The 11,940-nt window shown below is 44.0% G+C and overlaps 1 protein-coding gene across 2 annotated transcripts; it reads left to right on the top strand.

Annotated features, from left to right (window-relative positions):
• The first annotated feature begins 289 nt into the window (after window positions 1–289).
• On the top strand, window positions 290–10,641 carry LOC311308897 (globoside alpha-1,3-N-acetylgalactosaminyltransferase 1-like). 2 transcript variants are annotated; one of them, XM_084437974.1, is made up of 9 exons: window positions 290–616; window positions 3,027–3,056; window positions 4,069–4,113; window positions 4,324–4,368; window positions 4,682–4,714; window positions 8,359–8,391; window positions 8,650–8,784; window positions 8,940–9,072; window positions 9,387–10,641. In XM_084437974.1, the coding sequence occupies exons 1-9, from the start codon at window positions 558–560 to the stop codon at window positions 9,942–9,944; spliced, it is 1,071 nt and encodes a 356-aa protein (XP_084294100.1). In that variant the 5' UTR covers window positions 290–557; the 3' UTR covers window positions 9,945–10,641. The 2 variants fall into 2 exon arrangements, with proteins under 2 accessions (XP_084294100.1, XP_084294101.1); XM_084437975.1 differs by lacking the exon at window positions 4,324–4,368.
• Window positions 10,642–11,940: the final 1,299 nt, after the last annotated feature.

The following is an 11,940-nucleotide window of genomic DNA, read 5'->3' as shown; positions in this document are numbered from 1 at the left end:
GGCTCCTGCCAGAGGGGAGTGGTACAATGAGATTATAACCAAAGTGGGAGGGGTCGGCCACAATCTTGACCGCCCTGCAGGGTCCTAGAGGCATGCCGGTCTCTTGGAGGAATGGCAGGTTGCAGCCAATCACCCTCTCAGCAGAGAGTATGGTCATGCCATTATTGCCTGTGTGACGTTGACTTAGCAGCGTGGCAGATATTACCTCCACCATGTGGTCTGTCCTGGTTGGCTGTGTTAAACCTAGTCTGCTTTATCTCTGCCAGAGGCTCAGTTACATACTCCATATTCTACTGTGTTGGTGGAGCAGATAAGCACATAAGTGAGATTGATTCGTGGCCGTTAAGTGGTTCAGTGCCTCTGTAGCTAGGGGAGATCTTGCCAGGGCAAAGGCAATCAAGATTGCTAAAGCAAACCCCCGAGAGGAGGGGTACATTCCAGGAAGTCTGACATCACATCACACAAAGACAAGCTCACTTCCTTCTGCACCGTTTTTAGTTCTCGATGCTGTAGCGTTGTACTGAATTCGACAGTTTGGGTTTTGGTAGGAGACAGAGATGTTGGGTCTCAATAAGAAGCATGTGCTCCTGGTTGGAATACTGTTATGCCTACTGGGGTGAGTAAAACTGGTTTTAGTCTCTCTTTTCAGACTACATATTTTTATCCCAAGACAGTCTTTAGCCCTTTGCTAAGAGTTGACCCTGGTAAAACCTAGTTGCTTTCAACACACACACACGCACACATACACACACACACACACACACACAATACAAGTTTAGCCCAGGGCTATAAAATTCACACTGCATTTATACTAGCCCCAGGTTAAAGGCACGCCAGAACACATGACTATTGTTTACTCAGCTAATGTTTACTTAAGCTCCGTAAGTTCACTGGCACCTTTTAGCACCACATCTAGTCAACTTTTAGGGGATAGCCCATGAACTCGGAGAGCAGAGCCAGCAAGCTTTAGGCTAAAATTGAGGTTAGCCCACTTATACTGTGCCAGAAACCTTTCATAGCCTGAGGCTTAGAATTCTAAGAATGCTTTTAGCCCTGGGCTAAGTATAGAATGAAAAGTCTGTCTCGCTTTGGAATTTATTTTTAATAAGTTAGATCTGTATCTATGGAAGTTTTCCTCTAACTCAATTCAATCTTAATCTCAAATCGTGAAATTATTTTCTTTTCTTTTTTTCCTAAATGGATCTGCGTTTTATAACTGAATTCAAATTTGGTTTGGTTCAGCAAGGCCTATCATTTTCAAGATGACTAAGCAAAAGGCCTGTCAATTTCAAAAGGAAACAACAACGTCCGTTTGATATTGCCTTTCAACAATACTATCCAGTACCGCTCTGGCATAATTAAAAAATTAAATGTAGACGCTCACATGGAAAATTATTTCTCATGTTCATTTCCTTGTTGTGGTAAAATACCCAGATAGCAAACATACATCTCTAAAGGGTACTTGGAGAGCACAGACCTCCGCCCATGTATACATTTTGTTAGTATGTGCACTTGTTGAATGTATAAGTGGACAAAATCAACAGACAGTGATTGGGAGATAAGAAAGCAGCAAGATCTAATATCTCCCTCTTTTTTTCTCCCTAGGCTATTAGAGCCCATTTAGTAGGCCTAGAGTATAATAAAACCTCAATAGCAGATACATATTGACACTTTTATTAAACTATATTTTAAGTAGCCTTGAGAACCAATGGTTCTCGAGCCTAGTGGCCCATAGGGCAGGAGCCTATCTCCTGATTCCTCAGCATGAGGCTGCTTGATATACATGTACACCCCCTGAACATGACACTAGAATGTTGCTGGGATTTACCCCTAATCCATCCCTTGATGCTTAGTATCAAGCTGGGAGACATTGCGTAACATTTTTTTTATAGTCTCTCGTATAACTCGCCTGGGGATAGAACCTCCAACATCCCAATCTCAGGGCGGACACTCTAACCACAAGGCCACTGAGCTCGTTTATTAAACTATCTATATATCTATATACTGTATGTATCTGTAGGATATCAAACCATATACTTTATGTATATAAATACATAATTTACAAAATACCCCCCCCCCCAAAAAAATCCCCCAAAAAATCCACTATCACTATAATAAAGAAAAATACATTATTTCAGCTGTTCCCTGGCCTGTAAACCTGCTGGGTTGAAGGCACGCACTCTACCAAAGGAGCTATAGTTTCAGTTGCTCTCAGCATATCTTCTTGCATCTTGCATATGCAGCCGTTAAGCCTATGTAGAAGAACGTTATTAACTTAATGTTCGGTTGGTGTGGCAGGAAACAGATTGTATCTGCTGGTGTGGCATCACTCTCTCTCTCTCTCTCTCTCTCTCTCTCTCTCACACACACACACACACACACACATTTGAATGACTTTATTTGTGTTCACATAATCAACAAAATCTTGAAGACAAACAATAATAGATGTGGAAGCATTGGACACTTACTTAGCAGACAGTCTAAGGATACAGGAAGCAACATCTCCTCCATATCTGACGACTTCCAATTATCACAGACAATGAACAGAATTTAGCCAGTGCTTTAGTTTATGGCTTGGGCATTCCTGCCATCTGTAGGGCCCTTATGACTAGTCTGTAGACATTTCCTATAGGCTACCAAATATAAACACCAGCAGTTTACATTTATACCCAAGCTGCGTGATCACATCTTTGAGCGGTTGATGGTCACACACACACACACACACACACACACACACACACACTTTTTCTCTACCCTCTCCCTCTACTATATCTCTCCATCCTTCCCCTCTTTACTGGAATTCAGTTTGACTAACACTACACAAGTAACAAGTGCCTCCAGCAGAAGAACAAGCAGATAAGGGCATTTTAAGAGAGAGATTTAGAAGAAGGAGATGGCAATAATAGATAAATAAATAATAGGAAAGTGGTTGTGATGCCGTCTCACTTGCCTCCCCTTTCACCTGTCTCCCTTCTTACCCGTCTCCCCCCGTACCTGTCTCACTGGTCTCTTCTCTCTTCCAATAGGACTGTCTATTTCTACTTTGAGCGCTATAGGTAAGATACTGTTAATTTGTTGTCTGTCTGTCTGTCCGTCCGCCCGCCCGTCCGCCCGCCCGCCCGTCCGTCCGTCCGTCCGTCCGTCCGCCCGCCCGTCCGCCCGCCCGCCCATCTGTCCGTCCGTCCGTCCGTCCGTCCGTCCGTCCGTCCGTCCGTCCACCCATCTCTCTGTCTGTCTCTCTGTCTGTCTCTCTCTCTGTCTGTGTCCACGACACCTGCACAGTAGTGTTGCTCTTAGCCCCGCATATCCATCTTTCCCATAGACCGGTGCGACGCTGCCATCAACCTACATGGGGGAAATAAACCACTATAAACTTGATAATTAAAAGAGTCGTTTTCGACTGTGATACCCAGAAAAATGTTTCTTTCTCCAGCCTATTCATTCCTCATGTATGTCTATGGGAAAAAGTATGTGTCATGTGATTTGCAATACTGAGCTTGGCCACTGTGCTCAATTTTCTTCACAGTCCAGAGCTGGGGGCTTGGTTTAGCCTCGTGAGACCATCCGGATCTAGCAAGCTCACGTTCAGTTTCACTCCACAGCTCAGTCTGGCCTTCCCCCCATCTCAAACGATTATTGTGGGCGGGAGTACTTGCCTTGACAGACTAACTCGTTCAGCCAATCGCATTAACAAAACTTTTGCCAAATCCAGTCGGAAGAACGGTGAAAACGTATTTTCCTCCCAGAAACTCTGACGACTCAATAATAACTTAATTGCTATTATTGAGTCTATTTCTGCAATACTGCACTTAAGGCTAGGCCACGTACTGGGGGGCAGAACTGCAGTCAGAACACAGTCCGTGATTGGCCCAGTGAAAACATAATTGGAGAATAATAGAAGGAAATAGGAGGAAGTCCAGACTGAACTGAAAGTGAGCTTGCGAGATCAGGATGGTGTCGCAAAGCTAGGCTTGGTTGGGCTCTATAGTGTGAAGGACTTGAGGGAAGTGTTCTCTCAGGAAGTGACAGAAGTGTTATTGTACTGCTTCTGTACACTGTTTCCAACAGATCTTTCCTAAGTGATGAAAGTGGTATGGACGGGATAAGGACTGGGTTAGTAAAGCTTAACATGATTTAACCAGATAGTCTATAACATGTTAACATCATTACCAACCTGTTAATACAGTCATATTACTAGAAATGACTAGTAATTATAATATATAACTAATTAATATATAACTCTTCCAGCTACAAAACTATCTATTTAACACAACTGGTTAAAATGTGACAACTTGTTGTGACAACTGGTTAAAATGTTAACAGACCAATCCCTGGTGATGAAGGTACACAGTTCAAAATGGACAACAGGTCAGTAATTCCATAGAAAATCATATCTCTACTTTGAGTCATGAGGGGCTTTTTTAATTTCTCTGTGGCTGTTGTTCTCACTGTTGGATAGTTTCAACTGAATTTCTGATTCTGATTCTGATTGAGACAGGACCGGAAAATACTTTGCCAAGATGAAAACAGTTTTTCTCATTTTGCATTTAGCATGTGGTCTATGTCGCAGCTCATACTTGTACGATACATTGTAAATGGGAACTGTAAGTAAGCTTGTTTGTGCTGCAGTGTGATTTCACAATTTGTAATGCAAATCCCCATGTACACCCCCCAACACAAGCCCCAGGATACAGAAAATGGTTGCTCCCGAGGGGTATGTATACTCTATTCGGTTTATTCACACAGCTGCCATATTGGTCTGACGTAATTGGTGGTACGGATGCGGAAGTGCCCGTTGACTCCAATGTTTAAAGTTCTCTATAACCAGGCCAGGTCAAACCTGGCTTATGTGCATGGCTGGCTTGTTTCTGTTCAGGACTGGTAGGATGAAAGCTAGTCATGCCACTGAAATAGCTTTGAATTGAAATGACATGAAATAATGTTTGATAAATTAAGATAGGTCTTATCGCCTGGACACATCAGTTCCAATGCTTTCAATGCTAATCCATCACATAGGAGAGGTAGGGGTAAATAGGTTTCCCGTTTGTGCCAGTAGCCAAGTGGAACCTCCAGGTGGAAGTTATCTGTATCATTAAGGGGGGAATGGATGTCCACCGTTGTTTGTGTTTGTTTAGCTACATTTAGACTAATAGAGTTTTGCTCAGCATAGTGACCGTCACTCCAAATCACTACCAGACATTGGCCTACATTGGCCAATAAGACACAGCTCATTTTATTGGATTTTAGGGCCATTTCTATTTTATATTAATATTTGAAGAAAAATTCATCAATTTTTTTCTATAGCTTAGTTGAAATGTGAAACTGGCAGAATTGGAACTGCATTACTTAAAGAAGCTAAGAACTTTAATACATTTAAAAACGTTTCAGCCTGAGTAGTTTAAGCTTTTAACTGAGCCTATAGCTTAAAAGATGAACAAGTTGTTTAAATTCTGCTTACTGGCCCTTAGAGAGCATGCATATTAAGTAGAATGGCAAAAGGATGATGCTTTAAGCAATTAGACGTCTCGGAGACACCGACCTTCTAGTTACATCTGGGCAATCTCCATACACCCACTGGTGAAAACCGTGTCTCTAGCCCGCTCAGAGGCTGAGTTGTGGAGTTCATGGCATGGATAGTGGCGTGGTGGCGAGACTCCGCCCACTTGGGTCAGACCTGATTGTGCGCAGTACAGTGACCTCTGGGCAATCTCCATGCACCCACTGGCGAAGATCGTGGGTCTGTAGCCCACTCAGGGGGTGAGTTGTGGGATCCGTGGCATGGATAGTGGCGTGATGGCGAGACTCCGCCCCCTCGGGTCAGAGCTGGTAGTGGACAGTGTACCTCTCTCTGGGCCACCCACCTGCCCCCACCAGTGAAGACCCTGTGTCTCTAGCCCACTCAAAGGCTGAGTTGTGGGGTCCTTGGCGTGGTGGCGGGACTCCGATCCCTCGCGTCATATTGGGTCGGGGACAGTGTAGCCCGCTGAGCAGTAGTCATAACTAGACCACCGAGGATCTGGAAAATGTGCGGTGTCATAGTGTTTTTATTTTGATGTTCTGGGACCACTGCCTCTTGTGATAGCAACATAGAACTGCAGGTTCTGGGACCACTGCCTCTTGTGATAGCAACATAGAACTGCAGGTTCTGGGACCACTGCCTCTTGTGATAGCAACATAGAACTGCAGGTTCTGGGACCACTGCCTCTTGTGGTAGCAACATAGAACTGCAGGTCAACATCACGACGGAGGAAGCCAGGGAAGGAGGGAAGGAGGGAGGGAGGGAGTGACAACCGGACATTTGCTATTGTTGGTGCGCTGGCTTACAGCCATGCACAAAAACACCACTTCAAGAACCAAAATAGTCAAAATAACAGGCTGAAAACACTATCAGGATTACAAACTCATCATTACCAGACTCCAATTATTTTTCACTTCCATAGTTTTCGTTTTGGAAATACATGGAGGTGAATGAGCCATAGTTAGCCGTCAGCTGCACTTCCATGTATTTCCAAATGCGGAAACAAAGGCAGTGAAAAAGAATCGGATGCTGCGCCCACACTACCACACCTATGTGAATAGAGCAAACATTCGGACAAAAAAAGCATGACTACGAAATACGTTGCTTTTACTGTCTTAATCTACAACTGAAATCACATTCTATGATGTTACTTTATTGCAAGTAGTCACAAGTCCATTTTTGACTGACAGGAGCAGGATTTTACTAGAGCCAAGTGTTCCATTGTGAACTTTCCCAAGGGAAGAACCAGGGCTCAGTTGAATTAACAATGGCCAGCTTGGAATGCTGAGAAAATTGAATGACAGTCTATGGGAATTTGGGGTTATTAAAAGGTCTGTGGTTCAAGTAAAAGTATTATCAAAAAGAAAAGCTATAGCAAGTTTAAATGGTGATAAAAATTTGAATGTTTTAAAATTGCATGACTTATAGAGAGTTGGAAGATGAGTATTTTGGTTGAATGATAAGTATGCTTAGAGCATGCACTTATATCAGCTCAATATCAGCCCCTGAATCAGGTCTATGTTTGTAGTGTGCATGAGAGAGAGGAACATGGGTTGACAACACAATGACATTGGTTGACCCATGGACTTTGGTTGACTCATAGACTCAGTTTATCCAGAGGGTAGGTTTGGTTTCACAAGCTTGAGCACTTGCGGATGCACACACCCTCTAACAGGATACTGCAGCACACACCCTCTAACAGGATACTGCATTGTAGAAGTTTCAGAAAGCTATTTTAGGGTTGTTTTACACTGAGAACAGTTCTGCTTTCATCATGCAGTTAATGGCAAACAGGTGCCAATGGCATCACCTTACTTGACCAAATGGCTTCATTTGCCATTTGCTGTGCTATCAAAGAATACGATCTCAAAACTGAGTCTATCACTTTAGTCTAGCACTATAATAACCAAAACCTCACCTGCTCAAAAATCCCTGGCTCAGATATTCAGAGTATCTCTCAGCTCTCTGATCAATATACCATCAACCTTGCCAGACGAATACTGGACGATCCTTCTCATCCACTCTTCTCAGAGTTCCCCCTACTCCCCTCTGGACGCAGGTTTAGAATGCCCAAAACAAGGACAAAACGAGCCAGCACTTCTTTTGTGCCGAGAAGCATTAAATTGTTGAACAGCTGTTGATGCCTGTTGCAGTGATGATGATGTTGATGTGATGATGTTGGTGAGGATGGTGATGACGATGATGGTGGTTGGTGACATTGTGGTGTTGGTTTCTGTAAGCTTGATGTGTGCTAAACAAATTCCCCTCTGGGGCAATAAAGGTTTCAATTCAATTCAATTCTGCTAGGACCCTGTTCCCCCACCTCCATCTGCACTGCTTCTCTGAGCAAATAATGATAGATGGATGTATACTATTTAGAGGGACATACTGTATATGACTGCCAACTTCGTTAGTAAAATATTGCAACAATAGCTATGAGATTAATTATCAACTTACTATTTAGACATAATCAATGAAGCAACAGCTAGACATCTTATTACTTAAAATTTCCCACTCTGCTGTCACTTAAAGCAAATTGAAGTAACATAAGTAATGTATTATCAAAATTGATATGGTGATCTTGAGAGTTATCCTTTGGATAAAATGAAATAAAATGACAAAAGTCATTTCAGATTTATCAAAATGATTGGTAGGGACAAACCAATGGATCCCTAATATTGGTAGAGTCATACCATCCTTACATAAACATACACCTACAGTATGTCTGGATGTATTAGATCCCTTTGTGCCAGATATATTAGTGGGCAATCATTTACATTTATTCCCGTTTGTTCACCATGCTCAACAAGTTGACTGAATAAAGCATTTTCTTCCTGCAGGTTACGCTACAAACAGCCAAGCGTGCTTTCAGGGTAAGTGATGTTGTAAAATGGGGAAGAGAGATAGAAACTGAACTGAAACTGCATACAGTAGGTCTGGAAAAAACTGTAGCAGTCTCTTTGTCTTCATACTCTACCTTACAGTAGTTAAATACAAACGACCACCCACTTTGCTGAAATTCCAGTGCAGTGTATTCACCTGAGCAGTTGTACCATATACTGTATCTACTGATGTGGCTCTGTGTTGTGTATGTGCGTGTGTGCGTGCGTGTGTGTGTGTGTGCTTTCCAGTCGTACTGATGTGGTGACTGTGACCCCTTGGTTGGCTCCTATTGTCTGGGAGGGGACGTTTGACCCCCTGCTCCTCGACAACATCTACAAGCCCATGAACATCTCCATAGCAGCCACGGTCTTCGCCGTAGGAAAGTAGGTGGAACTGTCATACCAAAAAGTGTCCGAAAAAGGGTCTCCACCCTCAATTACTTGAAAATACTTTAACACAATTGATCTAAAATCTACTAACCCAGGTCTGATATAGCTATATATGTATATCCTTTAATACACCGTCTTCTTAATATCAGGTATGTGCGTTTCCTGAGGGACTTCCTAACAACAGCAGAGAAATACTTCCTGGTTGGCTACAACGTAACCTTCTACGTCTTCACTGACCACCCTGGCGACGTTCCTGCTATCAGCCTTGCCACAGGGAGACAGGTAGGTCTGTCAGGGAGACAGGTAGTTCTCTCAAGGACACAGGCAGGCAGGGAGACAGGTAGTTCTGTTAGGAAGACAGGTTGTTCTGTCAGGGAGACAGGCAAGCAAGGAGACAGATAGTTCTGTCAGGTAGACAGACGGGAGGCAGGCAGGGAGACAAGTAGTACTGAAACTTCTACTTTATCATCATAATCATCAATATTAAAGCGCTTACCTTCCCCTTCCTCATTTCCTTCTCTGCCACTCCCCCTGCTCTGCCCTCTTCCTCCTCCTTTTCTTCCTCCTCCTCTGCCTCCACCTCCTCATCTCATCAGGTTAAGGTGCAGCGGGTGCCATCCTCCAACCGCTGGCAGGAGATCTCGGCCCGTCGGATGGAGATCATCCAGAAGACTATCGAGAACGAGATCAGGGGTCACGCAGACTACATATTCTGTCTCGACGTCGACTCCAAGTTCCACGGCCACTGGGGGGTGGAGTCTCTGGGCCAGCTGGTCGCCGTGATTCACCCCGGCTACTACGACCAGGGGCGGGAACATTTCCCGTACGAACGGCGACCGGTGTCACGCGCCTACATCGGCGAGGGCGAAGGCGACTACTACTACGGCGGCGCCGTCATCGGAGGACAGGTGGAGAGCATCTACGCGGTGACACTGACCTGTCGTCGCAACTTTGAGGCAGACGCGGCCGATGGAATCGAGGCAGCGTGGCAAGAGGAGAGCCACCTGAACAGGTACTTCCTGTACAACAAGCCGTCTAAGGTGCTGTCGGCTGAATACCTGTGGCAGGACTTCAAATCCAAGACCAACGAGATCCGGATCATCCGCTTCTCTGGGGTGATCAAGAACTACGCTGAGATCCGACCCAACAAATGAGGAGAGGCAGGATGTTACATCATGGACTAGGACAGGACTGGGACTGGGACTGGTCCCACAGGATAGGATCATTAGAGACAGAAGCAAAGGGTACAGGGCGGGACTGGAGAAGATGGGACAGGACAGGGTGGGAGGGGACAGGTTGAGACAAAACTGGACAGCCTCGTGTCAGGATGAGGCAGGACTTGACTCAATCTGTATTTCCAATCCAGCATGTACATTTGGAGAGTTCTGTCACCCACTATCGTTCGTGATCCACCTTGTTTACCTATACTGCACAATCTTTTATGGCAGCACGGGAGTGGAAGTGGTTCAGGAAAAAGGTTGTTCCTGTCTAAACTGTTATAGTGAGCTGATCTGTGTGTGTGTGTGTGTGTGTGTGTGTGTGTGTGTGTGTGTGTGTGTGTGTGTGTGTGTGTGTGTGTGTGTGTGTTTTTGATATGTTATAATATTTGTCTGAAGGTATTCGGGGCTCAGAGATCATCAGGGAATTTCTAGATTTAATATATAGGCCTACGATTTCTGAATGTACAGTATTTTATTTCATGGACTGTCTTTGGTTCTCCATGGAAGAATTGTCCTAATTCAGAGCTGGTTCTAGACTGCAGTCAGAAATATTAGTTGGGCAGCTCCGTTAGCCGTTTTTTTTTTTATTGTTACATTGCCACAGAGTGGGGAAGTGATGTCATTAGATGAAACGTTAACCTCACCTTTCAGCCTACAAAATGATATCAGACCTCACCACTCTATAATCATTATTTTCAACCAGTGGTGGCTCTTAACGGGCATTTTCTAGGAGGATGGGACACAACAAGGAGATGTGAGAACTGACTGTGTTCAACAGATCAATAAAGTCTCGTCTAAGAACTTCAGACTGCTGTTTCACAACATAATTTGTCCCTACGTGCACTATGATGTTTTTCACAGTTGGATGTGTAGCCCCGATATGCAAGATTCTTTCTTTCATGCAACTGTTTTGATCGCTAACTAATGGAGAAGCCTAGAATATAGCTGAAATTAGCATCACTGCAGAGTGCCATCTGAATGGTAGCTTGGTTTTTAGATAGCCTACTATTGTACAGGGTCGACTAATTTTAAGTGACTGGAGTAGAACATAGCAGTTGTGTTGTGTTTGTCAAGTCCTGTCTGAATGATAGCTTGGTTTGGCTAGCTAGTCTAGTAGCAGACAATAGAACACACTAGTTTTGGGCAAAGCTGAGCAACGGCTAAATAATTCTAGAGCACCTGGAACGCTTGCGTGAGGTGATAGTTCAGCCTTTGTATCAGGGCAGCCACACTAATTTTGGGCAAAGTTGATCAAGCACGAGGTATTTCTTTACGATAACCATTAGCTAACTCCAGAGCCAGCTTCCTGTGGGCTAATCCAATACTATTTTAAACACAACACAATTTAAAACAAGCAAAATGTCTTATGCACTGTTGATATTGAATATAAAGTGATGGCATGCAACTATATGAACCTTTACCCATTCCATAGACAAAAGGCTACTTGTATTTACGCATTTGACAAGGTAGGACAAGTATTTACCTCTGCCCCAGGAACAGCGCAAGGCGAGAGGTAGCCTAATGTTTTTGGTGGTGTGTGAGGGTGCGTGCATTTGTTTGTGCGTGGGTGCGTTTGTATGTTAGCAGGATTATGCAAATACTGGACCGATTTTCACAAAACTCGGTGGAATGGTGTAGCACAGTTCAACTTAGAACCCATTACATTATGGAGCAGATCCGAAGCAGGGGTCGGATCCACGGGCCGCCCAAACACGGCCGGCCATTCACCTTCATACATTTTTTGAGCTAAGATTACACAAAAACTACCTGACCGATTTTCATGAAACTTGGTACAGGGGTGTACCATGGGTCAATTTACAACCCCTTAAATTTTGGAGCAGATCTGAATCACAGGGCGGATCCATGAATAAACAAAACTTTGAACAAAGTGAACACCCTGTGTAGGGATACTAGAGACTCAGTGTTTGGA

Source organism: Borostomias antarcticus (genome assembly GCF_949987555.1).
Source record: "Borostomias antarcticus genome assembly, chromosome: 5".
In the NCBI taxonomy this organism is placed as follows: domain Eukaryota; kingdom Metazoa; phylum Chordata; class Actinopteri; order Stomiiformes; family Stomiidae; genus Borostomias; species Borostomias antarcticus.
This window is presented reverse-complemented; position numbering and strand designations above follow the sequence as displayed.

Excerpts from the sequence above, each read along its gene's own strand:
- LOC311308897 (XM_084437974.1), top strand. The coding sequence starts at position 558 with ATGTTGGGTCTCAATAAGAAGCATGTGCTCCTGGTTGGAATACTGTTA. Across the intron at positions 3,057-4,068 it reads TTCTACTTTGAGCGCTATAG|ATCTTTCCTAAGTGATGAAA; the intron begins GTAAGATACTGT and ends TGTTTCCAACAG. Across the intron at positions 4,715-8,358 it reads AAAATGGTTGCTCCCGAGGG|GTTACGCTACAAACAGCCAA; the intron begins GTATGTATACTC and ends TTCTTCCTGCAG.